We start from the raw sequence: 26,852 nt of genomic DNA on the forward strand, positions 1-26,852 counted from the left end.
GTTAATTGGGTCCTGTAAGAGCTATCATTTGTGAAGAAACAGTGAATTGCCTGAAATAAGATTGTACCTAATTTTCTACTAAGAGCTAATGCAACAGGACGATAAAGTATATTACATATCTGATGCCTTTATATCTTACTTAAGTATACTGATTACATTATACCACTGTTAAAACTATTTAATCCTCTCCCAGAGCATGAACATTTTGAGAGAAGAAGAGACCCTGATCCTGCAGTTCATTTTTACTTTTCTCTTGAGCCATTGCCATTAGCTGGCATTAATAAAGAGTTTAAATACTTTCTTTTGCAGTGTGTTCTATGAAAGAAAGTATAAAGGTTGAAATACCATGGATTCCAGATGAATGTTTTCCTTATTCCCATCTTTTTCTGCCCAAGTAGGGCAGACACACATCCCATACATTAGCAGCTTTCCTCAGAAAGCTGTTACTCAGAATCCTGCTGAACTGCCCCACAAGTCTTTTAAATGGAGAAAGACTTGCAGAATCCTGCTATTATCTGTTAAAAAATATATTCGTAAAAGGAAAATACGTCAATTACTGATCTGTCCTTTTTTCTTCTGCCCACAGAGATTATGTAAAGTTTCTTAATTACATCCTTTGTCTGAAACTTAGCTTTCCAGATAAACAAAACCAGTGGATAGCTGGCAGTGTTATTACTTAACTAGCAGTAAAAGAGCAGGATCAAAAGACCTTTACTGAGAAAAATCAGCTAACAGCTGTATAAGGAATCAAGATTTTAAATGTGCTTTAGGATACATATCTCTGAAGAAATGTTTCAAATGGCTGTTTTATTTTTCTTTAACTCATACATTCTTCCAGAATTGAACTGGTAACCTATTTCCTTTAACTATTTTGGTTAAAAATTAAGCCAAAACACTAATATGAGAAGGAATACATTTTAAATGGGAAATATTTTGCAAAGAAAAAGAAGAAAAAAAAAGAGGAAAAGAGGAAAAGAAAAGGTCTGGAGAAGAGAAGGCTCTAGGGAGACCTCATTGCTGACTTCCAGTACTTAAAGCGAGCTTATAAAGAGGAGGGAAATCAACTTTTTACAAGGGTAGATAGTGATAGGACAGGGAGGAATGATTTTAAACCAAAAGAGGGGATATTTAGATGAGATGTAAGGGGGAAACTGTTCAGAGGGAGGGTTGTGAGGTGCTGGAACAGGCTGCTCAGAGAAGCTGTGGATGTGCCATCTCTGGAGGCGTCCAAGGCCAAACTAAATGGGGCCCTAGGTGACCTGATCTGGTACCTGATTTATGGTTGGCAACCCTGCCCACAGCCGGGGGTTGGAACTAGATGATCTTTGAGGTCCCTTCCAACCCAAGCCATTCTATGATTCTATAATTTTTCCCTAAATTACTTTGCTATCTATTTTTTGACAATTAAAGCTGTGGCCCTACTGTAAAGGACTTAGATTTTCGGGAAAGGCTGGTACTCACAAAGGCTTTTCTGTGTAAAAGCTGAGGCGGGATTTTTGAGGACATACTTGAAGGAAGTGAAAATGAAATGGGAATGATGTATTTAACTGTAAGCATCTGTGAAAGTAAAGGCCCTGGGGGTGGGTCTTTTACTTGTGGGCTGTCAGCAAGTTAAAAATAGGTAGCTGAGTACCTGGGGTATGCTCTGCCTCCAACCCTGTTTGGAGGCTTGTTAACATACACCTATCAACCTGAGTGACAACTGCACAGCTCAGGATCTGGTGCAGGAATGTCAAAGGCAGTCTCTTGTGCTACCACATTAGAGTCATTAAATATGAATTCTTTAGATACTTGCTCAAAACATGAAGGAAATAGAGCACACCAATTACTTCAGTTGAGAGATACAAATAAACTTACCTTAAGTTGACCTATTTCTTTAAACTTGTAAACTTCAAATTCCCAGAGTTCTGTGTTTTTGCCAAGAATTTTCTGGCACTTTCTGGGAGGAAAATGAAAGGGGGGAGAACAAAAGTTCATACACAGAATAACACAAATGTGGCAACATTACTGCAAGGATTCCTTTCTTTTCCTTATCAGACTCTTTCAAATTTCACTAATTTTGCCAAGCATTGCTTCAAGCAATTTCATCACATTCAAAAGAACTTGACAGCTTACTATGTGCTCACCCTTATGGATTAGGGATGTATTAGAGATTTAAAAATTTCACTCACAAAGTAAAATTAAGCACTTAAAAGATATACGTACACATACATACATATTAAAATACAAATCTTAGGTAATTTATTATCTTGTAGGTAACCAAAATCTGTCTTTCTGGTTACCCCCATGGAACCACGAACTATCTTCTGATGGTCTCACATGCACTGACACTAATAAGCTTATCAACATCTAAAGGAAACCACAATGTTGAAAATGTAGTGTAATTTTGAAAAAATCACAGGTTACTTTCTAAAGTATGTATGTCTCAATTTCATTTAAACTTAAGAAAGATTCCAATAACTTTCAGGTCACTACAGGCAAGAAAATAAAGGACACAGTAATATGTCTGTATGTTTTGAACTTCAGAAACTCCAGAACACACAGAAATTCAACAGCACAAAATACTTCAGAATCAGTAATTGCTCTCACTATTTCTCACAGACACACTTTAGCCAGCAAAGAAAATCTTTAATATGTTACCGAGCAGCCAGGTCATGCTCTCCTTTCTCCACTAGGTGATTTATATAGGCTAAGCCTATGTCCTAAAGGGTATAAAAATAAGTAATTAGTTATGAAAGTTTGGAAGTCAAGTACTTTACTGCTACAGTAAGTACCATTTCAGCTATGGCCACTGTCATTATGTCAAGCACCAGTCCCCACATGGAAACTCTCAGTTCTACTTTAGATGTAGGTCCCACGGCACAGAACAGTCAACACAAAATATTTGCCTACATCCCCCAAGAACTCAAATTAAGATGCTCTTTTACATCATTTTCATAATCTCATTGACACTAGGAAGACTGTACCACCTCTATATGCTAAAGATTGTTCAAAACACACAACTGATCATTCAGTGCTTGCATTAATTATCTCAAATATAAGAATATCAACCACTGTATGAAAAATCTTTTCTGTCAGCACGAAGTTTGCAACAGACAAAACTCTTGGTTGAGAATGTAAGTCCTAAGGATGCTTCATAAAGTAAAGAAATTACCAATAATTTTTCAAGAGTATGAAATAAAATTGCACATTAAATTCAACTTCTCCAAAGTTTATCAGACATTTCAGCTGCAAAATAATTTGGTAGGTACTTAATACTAGAATTTTGTCAAACAACTTGCCTTCTGTTGTAACCCCAATGCTAGTGTTAAGGTCAATATAGACTAGTGTACCCACTGCATAACTTAAGAGTTATATCACTCAAAACACATTGTTTCAAACTACAAAGAGGGTGATAAAACAAGAAAGTCCTTGTTTTCTGCACAGATAAGGGAAGGTCTTCTCAGGCACAACATAATTTTTTTAATCAAAATCATACACTACTGAGCAAAAGAATATGAATGGAGGTATCTAATAGCTTCTATCAGTCAATCTGTTTTGAAGCTGGAAAAAAGAAAAACCACGAACATACTCCAGATTTTAGGTTTTCATTCCACTACACAAACAATCTTTGATTTTCAACTTCATCATTCTCAAGAATGAAAATTGCTGGCAGCCTCTCTCTCTTGTGCATCAGTATCCTGATTAGCAGAGAAGGCAGAATAAGGAAAGGGTCTGTAGGATGTGCAGCTGTACAGTACTCTTGCACTTTGCTCAGGAGGTACAGAGGGGCGGTGATTATAATTGCAGCCTAAAAACAACCCAAGACAACCACAGCACTTGTCAGGTGGTACAAGTGTGATGTCATTGGTCTGATCACTGACAGGCAGTGAGAGCATGAGTAGTTTTAAATCCCTGTACCCCCAAGCTTTCGCTTAGGGCTTGGTATCAACTTTTATTTTTTTCCATTAACAGTTTTGGTGGGTTTCACAATAACGCTCAACAACTATGCTTGTATATGCCCACAGTGAATTTCACTCTAGGGGAGGAAATTTTTGCAAACCAAGAGAAAAGCATACATTTTTTTTTTCTAATATACTGTCAAGTTGACTCTTAAGAAATCTCTAAATCTTTTGCAAGGGTCACAAAGCAGCTAAGTCATGGAAACTCTTGATAGGTAATCACATACCATTAGGGCTTGGCTCAACTTCTGGACAACATAAGAAGAAAATAATTTTTAAAATGTATGGATATTCTGTGTTCATATTATAGAAATGATCTGGCTAAAGATTAACCATCTCTTTGAACACTTCGTACTTAAATGCAACATATAAAACAAGGACCAGTATTAACAAAATAACGTGCTTATACTGAGGTCAATCTCAGAAAAAAAAAAGTGAAAATTAGAGGTGTTTTTTTGGCTGTTACATTATCTACCTTCGATTTTTGACTCTAACATCAATACCCTTTGTTGCTCTTTGAAGGAACTATAAAGGTGGGAAATAACTATACAAAAGAAAAGGAGCTTAACTATGTAAAATAATAAGAATTGCAAAGCAACATGAGAGCTAGGTGTGAAACTGCAACAGAATTTCAACAGCATTTAAAAGGTCGTCCAATGGCACCTTTGAAACTCCTGCCAAAACCCTGCCACGCATACAAGGTGAAAGTTAGAGAAATGTGTCACCCCATGCTCTAATATTGTAATAATGTGTGTTACTTGAACAACAGTAAATTTAACACAAAAGTAAAAGCAAACAAAAACCCTATCAGCAGTCAGAGAAGTGAAAGTCTTTTTAATGTCAATAGCACCTTCATAAAATCCGCATCCTTTCATGTTTCATGCACTAACATTCCTGTTCTGCAGCTGAAACCAGGAAATCGAATGCTAGTCAGAGAATGCCTAACAGCTATTGTCTGGTGCGACACAGAACAGGGAATGTATTTGTAGCATCACATAGTGCTCTAAAAGAAATCAGATATTTTGTTTTGAATAGAAGTTTTCAGACTTACCAAAATCTTGTGCTTTTTTATGGTTTTCTGACTGATCTCAGCTGCCATCAAAGCTTCCTATATTCAAAAAGTAGAAAACAGAGATACTAGCCATATACACAAACTTTCAATACAGAAAGCTCTAGAACTGCATAAATCAACAATTTTTTTTCAGAGCAGGGTGTTTGAAGCAGTAGAATTTTTAATGCCATGGTTGAATGAACAGCTTTGAATTCATACTCAAACAAAAGCAGTCAACCAAAGAGAAAACTACTTTTGTTTCCATCTGGGTTCACTCCATATTACTGTATTAGGATCATATCTCAAGATTACAACAAGAAAGACAATGCAATCCCATTGGATCATTTTCAAATGAGAACTCTTTCCTACCAAAACGTGAAAAAAATCATCAGGATGGCAGTGGGGGAAGGGTATACATCTCCCTACCCCAAAAGCCTTCTCTAGTCAGCTTGATTTATATTTAAGCGTCATTTTTGGTTCCTTTCCCTACTTCAATTGCACAGAAACAAAGCTGGCACTTGTACAAACAAAATGAAACCTTTAACATACATCCTAACACACATGCTATCTACTACCTTGAATAAATTTCACAAAGGCACATGCACAGCTGTCACTTGCAAATTGCTGCAGTCTTCAGGGACCAGATGCTGTGATTTACATAAACAGCAAAACTGCGCTCATCGTATGAGTTTGTTATTCAGATGCAAAAGCATCTGCACAGATTTAAACAAACCTGCATGAGGAGTATCATGATTGCATTAACAAAAGGAGTAAGTGCTGAATGGCACTTTTTTTCTTATAATGGGCATCCAACAAGCAACACATAAACAAGCATTTGTACGCCACTTCACGTATGGGAACAAGTGTTCTAAATCACTGACTGCAGGACATCAGAATCCAGAACAGTGGTTGCATGCTGAGATTGTCTTTAAGGATTTAATACTGATTTAGATGTTGAGATACACATGCTTAAAACCACCTACGTTTACAAAACAAAGTACCAAGCTCCTTTTTTTTTTTTTTTTGAGTATCCTTTACTAAGTCAATTTCCTTTCCCTCTTTAGTCAGGATAGATCTAGGAAAGTATCCACACAGATCAGTAGTTAATTGTTCTGTTGATTCAGAGCCAAGAAACAGCTTCAATAATTTTTAGTGACAGCTAACATATTTTATATCTGATGCTGATGGCAGTATTCACAGTGTTTAGTTCATCTACCTCATTTGAGTGCCATTCAGATGAGTTGCTCCAGTAACAAGTCTAACTCTCCAGAGAGATGATGCAGAGATACATGGTCAACACTTACCCTCACAATCATTTAGATAATAACTTGAGCAACAGAAACTATTCAGTTCAAATGATCTAGCTAAGTTCACTATACCACTGCAACTTCAAAATCGGAAAAGTCTGAACGAAAGAATGTTGTAAAAATTACTTCATATTTCTTCTTTTCAAGAAGCCAGTCAATGTGGTCATCTTGGTCCCGTTCTTTAGCTACGACCACGTCTCTTGGGCTGATGATATAAAACAGTGATTCACCTTCCGAATACTCTGAAAGTGCATACACAATTTTATTATTATTATATTTTCCTTAAGTAAAGCTTTTTAGTACACCCTAGAGGGTAATTTGAAGAGGAGATGCAAGGAAGGAAGCAAGGCTACTCCTGCAGAACATGCTTGTTCGGGAAGCTATATTCTCCAATGAATTAAAACTGGCTTAAATGGTAAAATAGCTTTCAAAAAAAAAATCACTACAGCTTATTGCAAATTCTGATTCATTCACTATGTGTAAACTTTATGACGGTTTAGAACACATTATTGTACTTTTAGAGGACTATTACACTACATAGCCTGCAATAAACGTATCCTCCCCATCAAGGTCAAGGCCATCAAAAGCATAAATGATAGATGCCATAACCCCTGGGGACACAGCACATCATTACAGCAATGCATTTGCAACACTGTATGTTAAGGTTATATGTATAATGCATTTGCTTATACCATAAGCCTTTATTTTTGAGTAAGTTCAAGGTAAAAATGTACTTAAAGGTAAAATCAAGCACAGAAGATGACTGCTCAGAATAATAATTATCTGCAGAGAACCCATGAAGAATCACTACCAATATTTTGTGGGTATGAGGAAAAAATAGCATTCCCCATCCCATATCTGGAATATCTGGGATATCACGTATCACTCATGAACCTATAAGCAATCCACAAAATACTGCTTGCTTTAAAGCCATCCAAAAATTTTAGACTTGTCAGGTTAAGCAGAATATTTATTAAGCATAAAAGTACAACTGTGGGCATCAGTGTTCTGCTTAGGGACAGGTATAAAGCAATCCCAATTCCACTGATAACTGCAGAGATGTTTTGGAGATCAGGAGCAGATATAGTTTATTTCTTTCTAGTGGCTTAAGGGCATTGATGAACACAAAGGGGCCTGCCAAGCCTATGATTTGAAAGATGCTGCCAGGGAAGGTGTTTAGAAATCAGATTCACGGATTTTAAAAGCCAGAAGGAATGTTTCTGTTTAATGCTCCCTATATAATCTTCACCAAGGAATTCTGCATCAGCTTTGCCATGCATCTTCTTGAATTACAACATGTATATCAGAAAATCCCACAATCTTATTTAGAAGACTGGCATATACTATGCTAGACTTTTTTTCACCCTGCCTGTTACATAATTAAATCCATCTTCAAGGCTGAAGTTGTCAAACTCCAGTTCCTACTCATTTTACCACTCTGAGGTCTGTTATATGCTGACAGCTTTGTCAGTACAGGGAAGGTAAGTAGTAATGTGCCCCTTTTAAGCTGATCCAGGGGCACCTTACTGTTGAAATGACATCTATTCCATCTTTGGCTCTAAACAACTTTTCCAGACACTGTATCATTCATTCATCACTATTCCTGAAGCCCTTCTACCCAAAGATACACAAGAGCTTCTAAAGATCATGAACAGATCTCTGTCAAAGATACTTTTTCCTAGGATACTGGGCATTACGCAAGAGCTACACTTATCCAGCACACCTGACTTAAAAATGGCATGGCAAATCATAATGTTTAATTATGTCCCTCTTTGTAAGTAAAGCACATTTGTGTTTTTTCATCTGACTGGTTCTTACATTGCATTGTCATACGCAGTAACAGAGATGACAAAAATTAAGAAGGCTCTGAGCACTTCCAAATTAAGTTATTTTTAATCCAGTTAAGAAAATAAAACACTACTAAGAACACCTACCTAAATGGTAATCTCTACATTCGTTCTCCTGAAATCCTCGTACTGTTAGCGCATCAGAAGAGATCTCCTCGCAAGACTCAGGCAGGGGTTGTACAATGTCCAGTCTGGGCCTGGCGCAACACTCCACCTCCTAGAAAAATGACATCTTAGCTGCATCCTGCACAGCTTCCTCAGCAACGTCAGCTGATGGTCACCGGCAGGTAAAGTCCATACCCAACGACTATAGTACTGGATGCAGTACCAGTATTCACTTTGCACTGGGTATTCAGCTGTGAACCACATAGAGAAGGAGATTCAGAGAAGACAAAGACCTAACCTCCCTGGGAGTTTGGTCATTATTTTTCTGCTCTTTGTCACAGAAGTTTTCAGAGCTATAAAAGATGATGATCAAACTCTACATCCAAAAAGTAACACAACAGTTTCAGACACATTCTCAGCTGGGCTCATGCCCCAAAGGCCAAAGTCTACAAATCAAGGTTATTCTGGTACTATGATCAACTTCTTTTAAGCTGGTGTTTAAGTCTGCACTCCTAAGCATCCAGCAGCAATAGAGGTAAAATTAAACTAAGAGTCACCTAAAACCTTTATTGTGCTGGTGCTCTTCAGAAAGGTGAACTCAGACAGTGAAATGCAGATGCTTATTGTAAGATGACATTATGGAGAAAACACAGGCTCAATTAGCTTATTTTAATTAAGCCAAGGTCCAAGACAATGCCTTATTTTATTGTTCAGACTGTCAATTTTAACAAAATACTTCTATTTTAACAAAACAACAAAAATAATAAAAAATACAGAATGAAAGAGTATGAAAGATGTAAGAAGTGGATTTCCACAGCTCCAGCCTACTCAGTCAGTAGCAGAACCACTCAAGTCTTTTCCTGATCTAACTGTTCCAGAAGAAGTGAGAAATGAAGCACAGCCATGAGTTCAATTCCAATGCAATTTGTAACAAGTAAGAAGTTGTCATCCGAAAACTGTGAAATGAAGCGTAGGAAGAACAGTGGTCCTCACTACCCAACAGCATCTACAGCGAGCTGCGAGCTCAGGCAGAGGGGCTCTGAGATGGTGGCAGAGAGCTCCAACCAGGCCAGAGCACAGCCACAGCACTGGGACAGGAGTCCTTCTGTTTCCTTCCCAGAGAACCCAAGTACCCTGAGAACTGGGAGGCTATCAATGTCCAGCTTGCAGAGATTTTATTGTCTGTTTACATAGATGGGTAATTAAAAGCAAATACAAGTGAAATCTCTTGCGTTTTATTACAATTGTACTACCTGAAATTCTTTTTTCATCTTTCTTCCCTGAAGCAGCCAGAACGAGTTTCATCTCAGTTTCTATCTGCTTTCTATAGCTTCCTTCTTCATTAATGATGGCTTCCTAATTTCCTCGCTCCCTTGAATTCCAGTTCACCTTTTCCTCTCCCTTCCCATCCAATTTGTTTGCCATCTTTTCTTTCACTGACTCTCAGGCACTGGAAGACTACCACACTGGCTCTCTTGGGAACCAATGCTGTGACATTATTTTTCTCCTCCATATAAATAAAGAAATAATAATCTGACATCCTGCAGCAGAGCTGGAAGCTAACCCTATTGATTTCAGCCAGCTTGAGCATTCATTTGAACCTACAGTGTTGCATTGCCTAGCAACTTGTGCACCCAGTTGCTTAAGGTTTCTATGGTGATGCTTGGCTAATGCAGACCTACTATCAAAGAGATGATCAAGAGCATCTGCCACTCGCACACTGCAACTTCAAGGATTTCCTCCACTACCTTGCCTTTTATTTGGCAATATGAAATAAATGTCAGAGACAGACACCATACGTGCCTGCTTGCAGTAGAAGCGGCTGACACGAATTCTGATTTCTAGCTATCTACACACATATCTTGGTGCACACAGCCAAGGTCTAGGGAACAACAGTGCCATGCACTTGCAGTAATGCATCCCACCCCTGCTACAGTGACTGATCAATTTCACTAATCTCTTTTCTTCTTAGATGTAGGTTCAGCACGGCGCTCCTCTAGCTAGAGAGATCTTTCATTTCTTCTGGTGCAGAAACAGCCAAAATAATGAGAGAAAAGGAGAGAAAAAGTAAGAGGGAGGGGTAAAGAAACAAGAGAGAGACTACCTAGAGACCTTCTCTGCTTCCTGCAGGAAACAAAGGACAGAGCTTTTAAAAGGCAAATCCATTAGTCTTCAGCATTATCCTTGCTGCCCTTATTTGCTAGGTCAGAGAAGTCTCAGGCTCTGCTCACTACAAGCTGGTTGCAACTCTTTCACAGGTAATCAGATCTGCCTGACTAGTTTAAGTTCTAACTCCCGGGACAGTTCGGTGCTGTCGTGAAATTGTAACAGAAAAATAATTACCGTCTTATCTGAAATCTCCTTTACGTATGAAAGTATAACAAGTTGGTCACAGAGAGGTGCAAGCCCACTGATATAGAACTCCGTATCAAATTGGAAAACTGAAACACAGGAAAAGAAACAGATTATTAAGCAAATAAATGTATGAACTGCTCCCTAAGAAAAACACACAGCTGATTTTTAGGAGGCAACCAACAGCACAGAGTACTAGCTCAGAGAAAAGTAGACTCAATACATATAGCAAACCAACAGACTTCCCAGTTGGATCAGCAAGATGATGAAAAATTACATTTAACAGATTCAATTCCATTAAGACTTGCAAGAAGAAATGTTTGTGCTCCAGGACATGCTAGAGATGAAACATTTGAAATGAATGGTCAGCTAGACTTTCAGTAATCACACTGAAGAGAAAAAAAAAAAAAAAAGGGGGGGGGGGAAAGCCAAACGCAGTAAAATAGGTAGTATATAAAAAGATCGCTATATCTTTGCATATTTGCAGAAAGTCTTGTAACCTTAAGAGAATCACACCTGATACACCTATTGGTATGATATATGAAAACACAAAGGTCATTATTAATTTATTATCAAAAGATGATTTACAGATACATTCATCACTAAGAAAAGATACAGTTAAATAGTGGCTTTTCTTGTTCTTGAAACTGAAAATGTAATTTCCTAAACTGTCTTGCATTCAAGACCAATTTAAGTATTGACTATTTTGAGGAAAAAAAAGAGAGCTGATCTGTATTTATAAATGGGCTCACTGTGGCTGATCTCTTACACAGAAATAATTATTTAGCTTTTTACTCCTGGGTTTACAGCACCGGCATTAAACATCTGCAGATCTTAGCGCCTGTATTAGCAAACAAATTTTTGTTAAACGAAGTATATTAGCTCCATCACAATTTTCTCTCATAACATTTTCAGGAAAATTTAAGTAGAAAATAAACGTTTCCTTCTTTCCAGTCAGCAAGCTACACTACTAATATCTTCTGCTAATTGAAATGGATAATAATTATTTCAGTAAAGCAAATAGAAAATGCAGTATAATTTTGTTTAGCTAAGGCAATGAGAAGAAACAGGATAAATAATTGTCCTCCTGATAAAGGAGAAAAAAAAAAGTGTCAAATAAAATACATATTTGACATCTGTCTCTCACTGAATAAGCAAATGCTGTTTTTCTCTTAATGACGGTTGACACTTTGACATCACTGGGAGGCCAAAGCATGACACAAGGGTAAAACAATCTATTCTAGGAGAGAACAGGTTCACACTGGTAATCCTCTATGTCATTATTTTGTTCTACACTGCAAGACTGATGAGATTACTTGGATTGTGTCACATATTGCTCTGAGAGATGACTTTAAAACCAACCATGTTAATAACGTCTACATAATAAGTCTTATACCCAGTTTACAATTTAGTATTTGGCATTTTTAGAGAGCATGGAAGACATGAGCAAGTACATGGAAAAGAAGGGAGTCAAATCTAGAGCACAGGGTAGAAGGACAGCAAAGAAACTTTTGTTGACAGCTTAAAAAGTGACAAGCTAAGGCTCTTGAAGGCAAATAAAATACTGTCATATGAATTTGGAAAGGAAAACAGAGTGATGAATGGTATCTTTTTAAAGATTATGGGGACAGTTTTGAAAAATCACATGCATTTGGCCTACACTGGAACTTCATTTCCTTAGTTAGTGAGGTACCCCTAAAGTTGTTTCTAACACCCACAGAATGTATTTTGGATAAGGCAGTACTGCTGTTCAGAAAGATGAAAAAGGAAATCACTTCGAGCTTTGTTTCTAAATAGAGTTCAGCTCCCTCAGTTTCACTTCCAGCCTTCTCTCAGCTTTTCTTCCTCAAGAGGCCTTGTGGCCTTGACCAATGCTCCAACACTGCTGTGACAGCCTTAACCAAAGGCTGCCTGGCACAGGCCGTGCTCCTTGACCTGACAGAAACCTCTGACACAGCTCATCAGAAAAAGTTTTACTGAAGAATTACAACAGTTATTAGAGCTCAGAGCTCTAAGAGGTTAAACTGACTTACTCTGGACAGTTTGTCGTGATAAAGGGAAAAAAAATCCTACATGGAGGTATTCCAGAAATGCTGTTAATTTGAAAAGGATCCCAAACAATTAAACCAAACGCAGTACTGAAGTAAATGGGAATGATCGTAGTATGACCATGAGTCATACATGTTTATGACTGTCATACAAGCAGATGGAAGATACGTTGACAGTGAATCTACTTTATGTTCATCATCTACATACAGCTGTCAGACAAATTATCAAGGAAGCAGAGATGAAACCTGTAAATCATCTTGTTCATTAAGTGAAATGTATGAAATATATCATACTTCATAAACAAAACATCATATGTTACATTATTTACCCAAACTCTATAAAAACAACTTTCCCACAGGCAGCACACTGAAATTTAAAAAAAAAAAAAAAGCCTGTTTTGTTTAATAAAATCTCAAAAAACAGTCCACTGTTTAGAGTGTGAAACTGTGTTTACAGTGATGACAGTGTGTTGATGTTGATTTCAACGAGGCCAAGGCTTTGACATTACTTTTGGGAAAGCGGGCAGGAAGGTGCAGAGCATGAACATGAAACTTAATGTCTAGACGAAAAGAAGCCTTTTTGTTTATACTTTTTGTTTTTTAATTCCATATGGTGTATGAAAGAAATGGAGAGGGAGTCACACAGGCTAGTTTTCAATTAGCCCATTCATATACCAACAGCAGGAGAGCCACAAAGCAAGGTGAGCCTGCCCAACCCGCTGAATTCTGGTGCACTGCTAGGCGCTGGGGTGATGTTGCTACGTATTCCCACATTACCTTTTCACCGTCTACTTAAGGAACATCTACAAAATCTGCAGTTCTTGTAAGCTGCAGTATAGCATCCCCTGAAGTGTTCTCAAGGTGGCATCTCCAATACCAGTGCTTTGCTGAGATGGGTTATTTATGTAAAATAAAATATTATAGAAAAGTGTGTTTTGATTAGCTATTATCAGGTTTACGCAGATGCATTTGATATAAAATATACTTTTTGCCTCATATGTGCATTCAGTTCCAGTAGAGGACTACAAAAGGCTTTTGTTCTACATAAGCACCACTTAAGCTGTCTTGAGATGGATACAAGCAAATCACAAAGCACACACACACATATATATGGTTTACTTTAAAAGAAGTTGAAGAATACTTTTAGATGTACTATCCAACATAAGCCTTGAAGGAAATATAAATCTCAATTTTTCTAACACTGATATCTTTCTTTGAAAATCTTTATATATGACAACCTGCCCCAGCATTTGAGTATTTTCATACTTACAAATTGTTCTTAACTCCCATTAAACTCCACAACGGTCTTCATAAATTCAAATTTCCAGAGCAGCCCTGCTTCTGACTAGGAATCTGAGCAGAAAGCTCAAGATGTGCTCAGTTAAAGAAATGTCAACTGCAGCACAAAAGGAACTGGAAATTTCTGAGGAGGATCACTGAAGTAACCCACCTAAGCTAATTTATTTGTGCTTGAGCATCCTTACAATTCTTTGCAATTCTCCCCTTAATACTATACATGAAAATTAACCAACTATTTACCTAGTCATGTAGATGTTGTGATGGCATTTTTACACACTATCCGTTTCCTTCAATTTCAGTAGGAAGAGCGATAGGGTAAGACTCAAATCAATAGCATGTCCTATGCAGCAGTGATTAGGAAAACAGAACTTATTTCATGCTTCTAAAATCAGAATTCATAACCTCCACTATTTTTTTACAAAGAAAATGGTTAGAAAAATCATCTTCAAATTTATTTTTGTTTGAATGCTGAAAGTTTAGAAGGGCTTTAAGAGAAAATTTAACAATGATCAGTCAATCATTCTTAATATAACCTCAAATACCACACAGCAGATGATGAGCATTTTCAATGAAATAAAGCAGAGGAATGTTAATGATACTGTTAATTTAATATTATCACAGTAAAAAAAACAAATAAAATCTTAAAATCAGTCAAAACTCTGTAAAGTCTCTATGCTCTGAAGTTGTTGCCTTGCTTGCTACCAGCACAGAATGGAAATAAGCAAGAATTTTGCTATTAAAAATAATTTCTCTCAATTATAAGATCACACTTGTCAGAAACATCAGGAAAAAAATCTACAACTGCTTAGTCATGCCAGCAAGCATCTACCTGGTGCATTCTACTCTTTCTATTAAATTAGGACATGTTTTGTGTACAATAAACATTGTCACAACCTACTGCCTTACTTGCAGTCACGCTCTGTGAAATGAAGTGCTACAGTGTCACTCAAATCCTCTTATTCCCATTCTCTCCCACACAGCAATAAAATCATCTTCAAAAGTATGACAATTGTCTGCTCAGTTCTCCAGATATAGACACACACTACCTTTACGCAAATTGTCAGGAGTTCAAGTTTTAAAGCTTGCAAGCTAATTTTCTGAAAAATTCCCTAAAATCTGATCAACCAACAGGACAAATATTCAGCAGCTTGATAGTCTGGATTAATTTTTACTAAGGAATTATGAATGATTAATTTGTCTCGTGACAGAACAGGATGAGCAGAAGTCTGAGGGGAATCAGGTACACAGATGGGGATTTTTCTTTCTTTTTTTGGCATTTTGTTTTTCCTAAAGTAGACAGACTTGCTCCAATTAAATGGTTGCATAAATTAACATAAAGTTGATGACATTTATTTACTATTAATTTACTGCTCATTATATTTATTAAAAAAGCGTTAAGTCCTGTTTATATAAAGAAAAATATGCTGCTACAGTAGATCACGATATCTCATTTTACAAACCAAAAAAAAAAATAGTCCCAGGTTTTCTTTCATCTAAACATGTGTGTTCTCAGTATTTGGTGATAACTTCGTATGCAGTGATATAGCTATTCCTCCTCAAAACACAAAGATGTCTTGTTACAATCATATCCACATGCAATTCTTATGACAGAAGTCTACTTTGTGGGGAAAGTGAGGGAATGCACAAGGGAAACAAATGCTCGAGGCATTGCTAGCAGGCTGGCACCTGGAATTAAACTGAGATTCCTCAAACAAAATATAGGCTAAAATGAATTGAATGAGAAGTCTCTAATTAACTTCCAGTCTTTTACTGACTTTCATGTTAAATACTTCATGAGCTACTTGATTAGACCTCTCAAAGATTATTTCCCGCTTGCAGGATACCCAGTTTCACTCTGAAAAGGCATTGCATTAACCACAAAGTGCTAATTAGTTCCTTAGTAAGCAGCCTACTAGCAGGCTACAGTTGCGGAAGGGCTGCATGCTCAGAAGTTGTCTAGCATTATAGCTTTTGTACATGTATCAGAAGTGAGCACAGGGGTCAAGCACTCTTTAAGAAGAATCACAATGGCATTTAGTCCACGTTAAGCCTGTAATTCAATACCAATACTTTCTAATCAATACACTACTTCACTGTGGTAGCAGACAGCTATAAACTGACAGGATCTGCTCAGCTAACATACATTTAAACTTAAATAGAAACATTTTGCTTGAGTTTATCTTTGACACTGAAGTCTCACGTACGCAATGAAGCATGACATAACCAGAAACAAAAGGAAAGGTTAACGAAGAAAAGCACCATTAATATGCTGAAAGATGTTAATAAAATTAGCGATGCCATGCAGATCTTAGTGCATGAATACAATATATTTTGTGTAACTTCTCCTGCATGTAGCCAGAGAATTATCTTCTTTGAAATATAACAGCCAAAACAGTTTAGTGGTGTTACCTTCCTACAACACGGGCCACCTGGTTTAGAATCAGGGTAGATACCATATCTATTTCCTTCCACAGAGCAAGTATGGCTGGGCATCAAGGTAAAATCCTTGTTGTCCAGGATCCTATGTACCTAACTTGCAAGGCAGGAAATGCTTTGTTCCCTGGGCTGCAAGCCACTGAAGAAACATTTACCGCCTACTGATGCCACCACAGTTTGCCACGATGTTGTGGAACTTTGAGGCCTACCGCATGGCTGTAAAAAACATAAATCTGAAACTCTTGAGATATGGAGCCTATAACAATACTGTGTTTTCTCACATTTCTTATCCTGATGAGACAATGCCATAAACGCTTTAAGCCAAAAGAATATCTGAAGGACATTCAGCTATCACTGAACTATATTCTTGTCTTATGTAAATTCTTTACATTTTGAGAGTATATCAACTTATGCATTCATTTAGAATATGGATTTTCTTGCCAAAAACCATATCGGTTGCTGGTCAGTCTGTCCATTAATGACATAAATTTTCCAGCTATGCACCTGAAAAGTGAAGCTTAAACTACAATACAATTGAAATAGATGCTGCGGCATGACACACAACTCTCAAAGACCTTCCACGTGATTACATCAAAAGCTACTGTAATTTCTGTTGAGAACAGAACAAACCCTCTTTTTCCTCCCTATCTACTATCCATGTTCCAATGAGTGCTGCTGGCAGCCTTTGGCAGAGCTGTTTCAGTGCTCTGACATGAAACCAGAAAGAAAAACTTCAAGCACATCATTAACAGGTTAAGTGAGATAAAACAGCAGTCCTCAAGAATACAGAAAAGATTTTATGGTCAAGTTTGAAACATGAAAAAGTTACTTCCACAAAACTCTCTAACCTTCAGATTTGCAGCTAAACAGTTTTATGACAGGTTTTTATTATTTTTCTAAATTGAAATTCCAATAGACAGGTTAGCTCCAACAACAAAGACATACTATAACTGAACTTCTAGAATTTGCTTCTGTTTGTCACTGTGTAAAATCACTCAATTTAATTATTTCCTAAAAGCTACTTAGGAAAGGGACTTACAGGTACAAAAAGATTATATAAAGACTGGAAGGTAAAACTCAAGACTGCATTTATTCTTGATATAATTCTCTCAAAAATCCTAGAATCTTATGCTTAATTATTCTTTTGGGACTATATAATCCTAACCAACAAATAACATTCAAATCTCAGTTAATAGTCAAGCATGCATTCTCTCAGTATATAGAATTCCTACAAGGTTCAGCATCCATCTCCTAGTTGATTATCAGAAGGTATTTTAAATTTTTTTTTTCTGATATCATAAAGCTGTAAACAGCTATGGTACATATTTCTCTGGTCAGTATGCTGACATGAGTCAGGATTTTGTTTGAACACTCTTGTTTACAATCTCATCTCATTACAGTCAAGACAAGGAAGCACAAAACTCCATAGTTGTCCACTCTGGACTACAGAGTCCCTGTTTATCTTGTCAGTGTTACCTCTTCATAGATCTTCCCTTATCAGAAGCTTCTTCTGGGAACAGCTGAGCTTTACCACCCCCCACCAACCACTGTCAAATTTTATTTGAATTCCCCTTTGTGCTTTACTTCATACACACACGTTGTCAACACCATTTCCAAAAATCAGCAACAATGAAATTATTCACGTCACCTACGGAAATACGAAAGCAGAACAAAAAAAAGGTAGCAAGAAGAAATTCCAATCAATTTTCTAGCACTATTCTAAACTCAGAAAAATAGTTATAAACAGTGTAGTTAAACAATAAATAATTGATGAAGCTAGTGTCTGTTTTTTTTTCCTTATTATTGTACTGATCATCATTTAAGAAAGACAAAAAGCCAAGTTCTCTGTAAAAATCTGCACTAAAGCCAAGTTAAGACATCCACTTTTCCCTTACACAATACTCTGATTTTAGAAGAGCACAATTTAAGACTCTAAGATTGCAAAAAACTACACAGGACATCATGACAACCTCATCAGGTAAAAGTGAGGAGACATTTATGATGTGACTACAAGTTGCCTCTGAACTGTAACAACTTTTCCAGGCTCAGTGTAAAAACAGACCTCTTAAAGCTTATCTTATTCAGAGAAGGCACACATTCATATGATCATACCTATTTCCACATAGCGGTTTGGAAGGTCACGCATTTCACTGGCATGCCGCTCCTTTACTGAGCAAATCTAGGAAAGAGATATCTCGATCATTATCATAAAGAAACTGTAATTCTTAAAATGATGCTAACTTTTCCCAGAAACTCCTTTTCTTACTGAGGTATTCTCGACGATCCATTTCTGGACTTTGAAAAACACAAGCAGTGAAACAGTGATGACGCATCACTGAGGAAAAAAATCCAAAAGGAAAGTTCTGACTGTAGCTCTCAACCTTATAAATATGGTGAGAGAGGAGAAGAAAGATAGACCACCAGAGACATCTGAAAGCATCTTCTCACTACGATTTCTTCATAGTAGCATATGGGAGTTTGACTTTGATATCTTCTCACATTTAATGTCTCATTATCTCGCTATTTCAGTAAGCATACGTTATTGCAACTCCAAGTAACAGGATAGTACATGCATATAAAGAAATGAAAATACCCAAATGTCAGGAAGCACACACAATACAACGGGAAAGACAGATGCCAAACTTAGGACAAACTTCTTTATCTGTAAAATTCTAAGCTTAATGCTCCAAAAGCTTTTTATGCTTCACCTACATCACTGTACTTTCCCTAACTAACACAGTACAATGATGTAGCAAGCTGTTATTAGAAAATATCTACCAGGCTCTAACAAACTACTTTCAGGTGCTGGACTGCACAAATCACAGACAGCTTGCAGTACATGAGTTCAAAATGCCAGTTTCCCAGTAAAAGCAAAGCAAAACTCCAAGCAGCCAGTCCCCCATCCCACCTCTTTTTTTCCTCCCATGGTTGGCTCAAAGTATGTGTTAGTCTTAGCAATCAAACTCCTCAGACCCCAAAATAAGTCTCTCCAAAACTAACTCATGGTAAGTGGTTAATCCTAATGAAAATAAATGAATTCAAAAGCCCCTCTGAAAGATTTCAAAAGAGGAAATCTCTCGAAGGCACAGAGAACTGTCCCTGAGGATTACACTCACTGCATGCTCACACACAGAAATCTGTCTGACCGCTGGGTGTCTATCACTCCTCCTCCTCATGAGGGTCAGTCCAATGACATTTCTATGGCAGCAGGAGTTCTGCAGACTGTAGTCAAACCAAACTCTATTTTTTTCGATTGTCTTTGCTTTTCAGAAATAATCCTCTGTTTGTCTGTGATAACAGCAAGCATTTATTACAAAGACAGGTAATTGCACCTTTACTGAATTTCCCCAGCCAATAATCAGTGTTAAATTATCCTTCCAGCAAAGGCTACAGGGATACATGTCTGGGCGAAGGCTTATGTCATCTCGAGGCACATTGGTAATTCTTTGCTTGGAGATCATGTCAAGTATCTTCACGCCCTGAAAGTTTAAACAGAAGAGGACTTTATTCAGTATGACAAACTCCTAACCACCAGAGCCCATACTATTTTGCACAGTTTGACAGTCGTAGCAGTTTATGGCATAAGTTGCAGGATACAGACGAAAATGCCAACAAAAAAAGCTGTTGATACAATAACCCAGGAGGTAACAGGAGAAATGATGAGATTAGAATAAATTAAAGACTTCAATTTTACACGTCAAATAAAAGGATATAAAGAATGAATGATGAATAGATTAGCAGCTCAAGTCATGAACCAGTCCAGCTTGTTTGGGCTGCTGCTACTACCTGAAGAAACACAAGCATGCCAGGCTCTTCCATAACACTCCTCATAAAGAAACAGAAATCAGAAAAAAGGAAAAGATGTGAAGCAACAACTCATTAAGATAAATTACGTCAATCTGTACTTCTCTAAAAATGCATTTATATTCTTACGCTGAAATGGAAAAGCAAGCATATTTAAATGATGTTTGGTTTTACACAGTGTGATTTTTCACAGTCTCCTCAGGAAATATCCCAAACTAACAGAACAAAAAGTTTAAAGAAAGGAAGATTAAAGTCATTTTAGAGGAAGAGAGAGCAGGGAAGAGCTATTAATCAGATTTTTCCATACCATTTAGAAAAGGTGAGCTATAACCTTTCCAGTAGCAAAATAGAGATTAATTCACATTAAGTAATAACTTGTTCCTTTGTGACTTAAAAGCAAATGTTGCCAAAATAAAACAAAGCATTTTAGCAGATATTTCCCTTAAGCTCAGTGAACAGAAAAACAAGTCTCATGATCACAGAAAAGGGGATGGAAGGGACCTTGAAAGGTCAGCATCCAGGATGCCATTCCATGTTAGAATTTTTCTAGTGACAAAACTGATTTAAAAGATTCCCCTGCCTGTTTCTGTCCTCCCTTACTGTGAGTTTCCGAGTCCCTGGCTGTACCAGTTCAAGCGTTTGTAAGTCAAAGAATCTCAATATGAGGGTCATGGACTAATCCAAGTTTTGTTTCCATAACCCTCACCTCTCCTCTTTTTTTTTTTTTTCAAACTTAAATTGCAAGAAGTAGTAAGTGGTATAGAGGGGAACAGAAACAATCCCATTGGCATCTCTTCTGCTAAAAGTCATCAAGCATTAAAATTTCTAAAAACAACAACAACAACAACAACAAAAACCAACAAACAAAAACCACATTAAAACTAAACAAATCAAAACCAAAATCTACACAACAATTTGTATACAGCATTTACAGAGCCAAAATCTCAGGGTAGCATAAACAAGGATCTTGTTCTTTGTGTTTTCTAAGCTCATTTGATAAAATTTGCAATCTTTCTTGAACTGTGTTTTAATAAATCTGTCTTTTACTAATCTCGGCACTTTGTCTTCCAGGATAATTTTCAAATAACTGACCCATATCACACCTGTTCTTCTACAAGACAAGTAAATCCTACGTGGGGTAGACTAGCTTACATTTAAAGTGGTTCTCAAATCAGCTGGATAGACTCCTCTACAGTTGAAGTATGCCATTTGCACTGTAACTGAAAGGACTTCCAAAGTCAATTTCCTATCATGATGGAGCCTAAAACCTGTTTCTGTGGGAGTGAGGCAAGCTAATGCCTCTAAGGATTTTGTCCTCAGGTGTCTGTCTGTAAAACTGTAAGTATAAAAACTATAATTCTTGGTCATGGAGGAAGAAGAGGGCACAGTGGAAAGCATGTTATACGAACACCTGAAAACAGAATTAGACCTTGCCTAAATAAATTGAAGCTCATCTCAAAATACCCAATGTCTCACAAGCTCATATCCAGTGTGTAATAAAATAACAAAAATTAAAAGCACAAGAAAATAATAACTAGAGAGAAAGTAAGCAGCAAGGCTATAAATGATTGACTTAGTTTAGAAAGAAAAAAAAGGAACAAAAACCTTGCTACAGGATGGAGAAATTTTTAAAAAGGTAATGGGGGAAGGGAAAAGGCCAATAACCAAATATATTAATCTTTTGGAGGGCAAGTGTCATTTCATTTTTCATTGAAAGATAGGCCCTGACCATGGCTTTTTGTCTCTGACAGATGGCTCTCAACATTTTATTAGTATTCTGTGTTCTGATGTGGCACATCATCTCTAGGGATAGCTCTCCTCAACTGTCCTATCTATTCCCTGCAGATTCACCCAGAATATATATTTTAATTGTATGGCTCTGAAAAGAACAAAACCTTTCAGAGAGTTACTGTTAAAACAACCAAGCACTTGCTTAAGTTGCAGTCAGTAAAGGGAAGCAAATAAACAAGAAGTCTACCTTTAACAATTTCATACTAAGCTGCTTTTTAAAAGGAATAAAATAATGGCTTTAAAATATTTTAATAAATGCTTCCTTCAGTAGGGAAAAAAGAAGTAGAAAGAAAATGAATGTTTTCACAAGTACCTTCATCACATTTCAAAACAAAAATCTGGAATTTAAACACAATACATACTTAAAAACGTACCTCTCATTGTTGAGCTTTAAAACATAGATCTTGACCCATCAATTACATATAGTGTTAGGTGAAATGCAACACTCAGCATGAAAGCAATGTTTTCCTTTAAAATATAAATTATACTTTGAGTGAAAAGGGCCCATTTTCTCTTAAGTCTAGCTTTTTTGAGTAGTCTAACAAAATGAAAAATTATTAGTATCATTTTTTACATCTGCAACATTAGCAATACGTATTATGTTGTCAGTTCAGTACAAACTTCAAAATTTAGATTTTTGGAGGGGAGAGGATGAGAAAGGGGTAATATGCTTTTTATAAAGAAGAGTTCACACTGGCATTATTTCTTCAATAGTTTGCTTCACTGAAACATTTCAAATATTATTGCAATGCAGAGATGTTTTTGCTCTTTTAAGAGAGGTGGCAAACACTTACCATGTTATTGGCCCAAGCAATTAAGTGTCCTCTCCATTTTACATTTCTTATGTTTCCTTCCCCTTCGTGTAAAACGGAAGGCTTCCATCTATTCATCCAGCCTCTCTCATAGAGCAGTAACTACAAAGAAGCACATCAAGAAATATTTCTGTGACACGGTGCTGTATGCAAACAAAGGAAGTGGGTTTTTGTTTCCTAATCTCTTACTCTGCTTGGATTTAAGTATGGGAGGAATACACACCTACCACAAAAGAAAACACAATCAAACATTTTCATTAAGTACATTAACATTGAGAATCTTATATACTACAGGAATCAAGTTAATTTCATAGCAAAATTAATCAGCAGCCCTCCTATCAAGCCTTTTCCAGAGAATGTTAAGTATGATTATTTCTATTTTAAAGATAAAGCAATGAAGGCATTTGAGAACCTAAGCACTTGTGGCAGCACTTAAGAAAGCTAGAAAGAAACCAGGCTGCCTCACACCTATCCACTGATCAGGTGATAGGTGCCTTCTTCCCTCCAAAAACCAGGAGATGGTAAAAAAGCATCCCTTATGCTTATACTTATGAGGTAGTCAAAATGATCAAAGACCTCCAAGCCTGCAGCCTTGCGCTTGGCCCCACGTGGGACCACGCAGCCTTCAATAGGACTCAAGAGACGCTGTGCAGTCCCAAACATGCAAACCACGCGGTACAATCGGTACCGCTGACAGCGTGATGGGGAATATCAGGCTCTGCAAATAAAGAAGGTATTTATCCTGTCCAGAAGCACAGAATATTTTCAAAAAATACTTTGTAGAGGAAAGAAAAACACTACTACATTCAGACAGTCTGCCTGACAGTTCAACTACTTCCCAGTTCCTGTGTGATTTCAGGAAGTTTTCCATACAATCATACCATGGAATCACTTAAAGCGATGCAAAGTGAAATGCTTGGAAGGTCAAATAAGAAAGGTAACGGTGTGGCCAACCTTTGTCTCAGTACAAACACAGGTGCAACCTGAACCCTCTCTGACAAAGTGCTCAAGGACCATTAAGATGTGCAAAATTACACTAATGGATCTAAATCAAATGACTAAGTTACTACTGCTCCTATGTAAGAACCAGCTGAGCGTGCTTTTATGCAAGGCTTCTCTCTGCTGCCCCTATTTGCATAAAAAATTCAAATGATAATAACTGCTTAAAATAACATACTTTAATCAAATAAGAGTTTTTTTTAAAGGCAATTACACAGACTGCTGATCCCTCCTAGAGCCACGAGATGGCACCAGAATACAAATATTTTCTCCAAAAGTTTGATGTAGTCACTATGTACGATGTTCCTCAAACTTTCACACCAAGCACCCTGCTGACATCAAGCTTCTCACTTGAGCACATCAGCCCACTTTGAGTCCTCCTGAAATGACCCAGTGCCTGTCCTACAGCTCATGTGAAGTACTCTGTCTCAGAGAGTCTCAGGGATTTTCCATCCATGAAAAGGCCAGGCAACAAAACCCTCACAGAATTTGTTATTTTATAGCAACCACAGTAAAAGCATCGAAACCAGGATAACATCTACGCTCATAAGGCAGTGACATGCAGAGGAGTGTGCCTGAGCCATCTGGTAGGTGGACATGAAACAGGAGCACTACTCAGTTGAAATGAATTAGAAGCTGAGGATGTTATTTAAATTTCTAGGTGTCCTGCTGATCCAAACTTGGAAATTCCTTTCTTGTAGTTCACAAACTCCCAACTAAAAAGAACAGCTGCACAGATGCTACTTTCAGTACAGTCCAATAAGGAGATTAGCAAATATACAGCATTTCCATTCGGACTTACTGGACACGGCTGCAAAAACTGATGTGGATGATGTAAGTTAAAACTGGGTGATACTGGTTACATTACCTGAAGTTTGTTCTGATAGTGACTGATACGTGATTTAAGTTAACCTACTGCACACAGAATCCAGCTGTTTCATGGAATGACACTTAGAATGATGTTTTCTAGCTATTTTGTTACTGTTCATGGCTTGTGAACATCATGCTTTTTCATGCCTCTCTACCTGAGAAAAAACTGTAAGAAAAGAATTCACCTGATAAAGAAGCGGTAAGGAGAAAGGAAAAACAGAATCCTGCTTCAGCCTATGCTTAACTCTACACCTACTTAACTAAATTCCCAAAATAAGGGCTGTAGAAGACATCAGCTTGATACTACTTGTAAAAAACAGAAAGTGAAACTGAATCACTGCAGCACCCCAAACTCCCCATTTCGCATAAGGAAGTACAATAGGTCCAACACTGAAGCTAACGGACACTCAACAGAATGGCTTCAAGACAAAAATATTTTCATCTCAAAACATGCTTTACTACTGTACCTGTGATGGAATTATCTGCATTTTACTGGTACACAATGTGATTTATTTGCTATTTCTTACAATTCACTCAAATATTGAGATACTGAACACAGAACTTTGTGTTTTTGAACTGCTATCCACTGAATGCAGCTCTCTCAAAAATAAGCAGCCTAATTTATTTCTTGGTCCTCCTTTCTGTCTTCATAATGAAATATTTATTACACCAGAAAGCCATTTAAAGCTTCAATAGCAGCTAGACACATAACAAAAATCCACCATTCCTGGAGGGGTTCCTCCTACTACCTCCTTTTCTTCTTGTAGGGGAAAAATATTTTAGGGCTTTATTTCTCATAAATCCCGTATTTTGGCAGTCAGCGTTCACAGTACTTATATTTCAACAGCAGCCACAAAATCACTTTCTTGCATTCTCTGCAATAGAGTTCATACTTTCCTTTTTTTGATTGGCCCCGGTAAATCTTCCTAGTTCTTTGTTACAATACAGTAGTGCTTAGAATGCACTTCCAGCATCTCTCACATGTACTGCAACATGGTAAAACAGCTACAGCAAAAGAAAATGAACTTTGTCTGTAAGGGTCCCCATCCACATTCCTTCACAGTACACTGAAATCTCCTTATAGCTCACTACTAATTATTCTGCGGGCCTTAACTACTTATGCTTGTCTACAGGATCACTGGGAAAAAATACCCATTGATGTGTATGAGACGAGGAGGGTGCAGGACACTTTTTGGTTTTAAGTTAAAATAATTCCCTTGGATTAGTGAATACATCTCTCCATATCTTTCACTACCAGGAGATTAAACTCCTCTGAGAGCACAAAATTCTATTCGTGGAGTGCATCCACTAAAGAGAATAGTGCCTGAATTTAATGGAGCTTATCATGCAATTAGCATTAACACTAATTGCATGTAATCCCAGCCTTTAAACTGTGTATAGGAATCCTCAGTTCTCCGAATAAACAGACCAATGACCGCAGCTTTGGTAGTATTAATTACACAGAAATAATTCAATTTAATTTCATCTCTCTTCTCCACACAATTACTTTGTTTCAATACAGTGTCTTTGCTGTAAAGATCTGGAGGACTTCCACTGACATCAAAGGCTGAGACTTCAATCTGTGACTGAAGAGCCACCCTTCCTTTCCCTATGGCAGCACTGTTGGATTAGTTTTCACATTCAGTGAAGTAATACCAGGAGAAATATTTTATTTGTCTTATTCTTTGTTTGACCAAGTGTGAAGATGTGCCTACTTGTGGCATTTCTCTGTATTTTGGCACCTGTCCTATCAACTCACTCCTCAGCCAGGCCAGATCACAAAAACCTAAAATGCTACTGCCGTATTTACAACTCATCACTCTAGATTTTTATTGTTCTAAGCATAAAAACAACATTTACAGGCACAGCCAAGATTAACAGATATCTGAGAGTAACACAGAACAGCATGCCGCACGAAGACTTAGTGTTTAATCATGCATACCTAGGAAAATACATAGCAACAATAAAATATTATCACTTCTGTGTGGAGCAGCAATGGACTAAATGAGTTCATATGAGGAAGAGAATATTGTAAGCCTCAGGTTTTCAGCTGAAGATGGTTTTCAAAAAATTGTCACCAAATGATGCTACAGAAGGGACTGATGGAGGGCACTGCAAGGCGATGGAAACTAAGCATGGAGGCAGCCTACAGTGCTGGAAATGAAGCAACGGCAATGGGGAGATGCAGCA

At 37.3% G+C, this 26,852-nt stretch overlaps 1 protein-coding gene across 3 annotated transcripts in view; it reads right to left on the reverse strand.

Moving 5' to 3' along the window:
- Positions 1-26,852, reverse strand: part of VPS41 (VPS41, HOPS complex subunit) — a 106,192-nt gene that overhangs the window by 28,998 nt on the left and 50,342 nt on the right. For 2 of the 3 annotated variants that reach the window (XM_021385845.1, XM_021385846.1), the window contains exons 8-16: positions 22,776-22,895; positions 19,719-19,865; positions 18,499-18,565; positions 10,595-10,692; positions 8,234-8,363; positions 6,426-6,541; positions 4,993-5,049; positions 2,641-2,702; positions 1,858-1,939 (exon numbers count right to left, since the gene is read on the reverse strand). In XM_021385845.1, coding sequence (XP_021241520.1) covers positions 1,858-1,939; positions 2,641-2,702; positions 4,993-5,049; positions 6,426-6,541; positions 8,234-8,363; positions 10,595-10,692; positions 18,499-18,565; positions 19,719-19,865; positions 22,776-22,895 — 879 coding nt within the window. Of the gene's footprint in view, positions 1-1,857; positions 1,940-2,640; positions 2,703-4,992; positions 5,050-6,425; positions 6,542-8,233; positions 8,364-10,594; positions 10,693-18,498; positions 18,566-19,718; positions 19,866-22,775; positions 22,898-26,852 lie in introns of all 3 variants that reach the window. The other variant, XM_021385847.1, reaches the window with a different exon arrangement.

This window comes from Numida meleagris, chromosome 2 (genome assembly GCF_002078875.1).
Source record: "Numida meleagris isolate 19003 breed g44 Domestic line chromosome 2, NumMel1.0, whole genome shotgun sequence".
NCBI lineage: Eukaryota > Metazoa > Chordata > Aves > Galliformes > Numididae > Numida > Numida meleagris.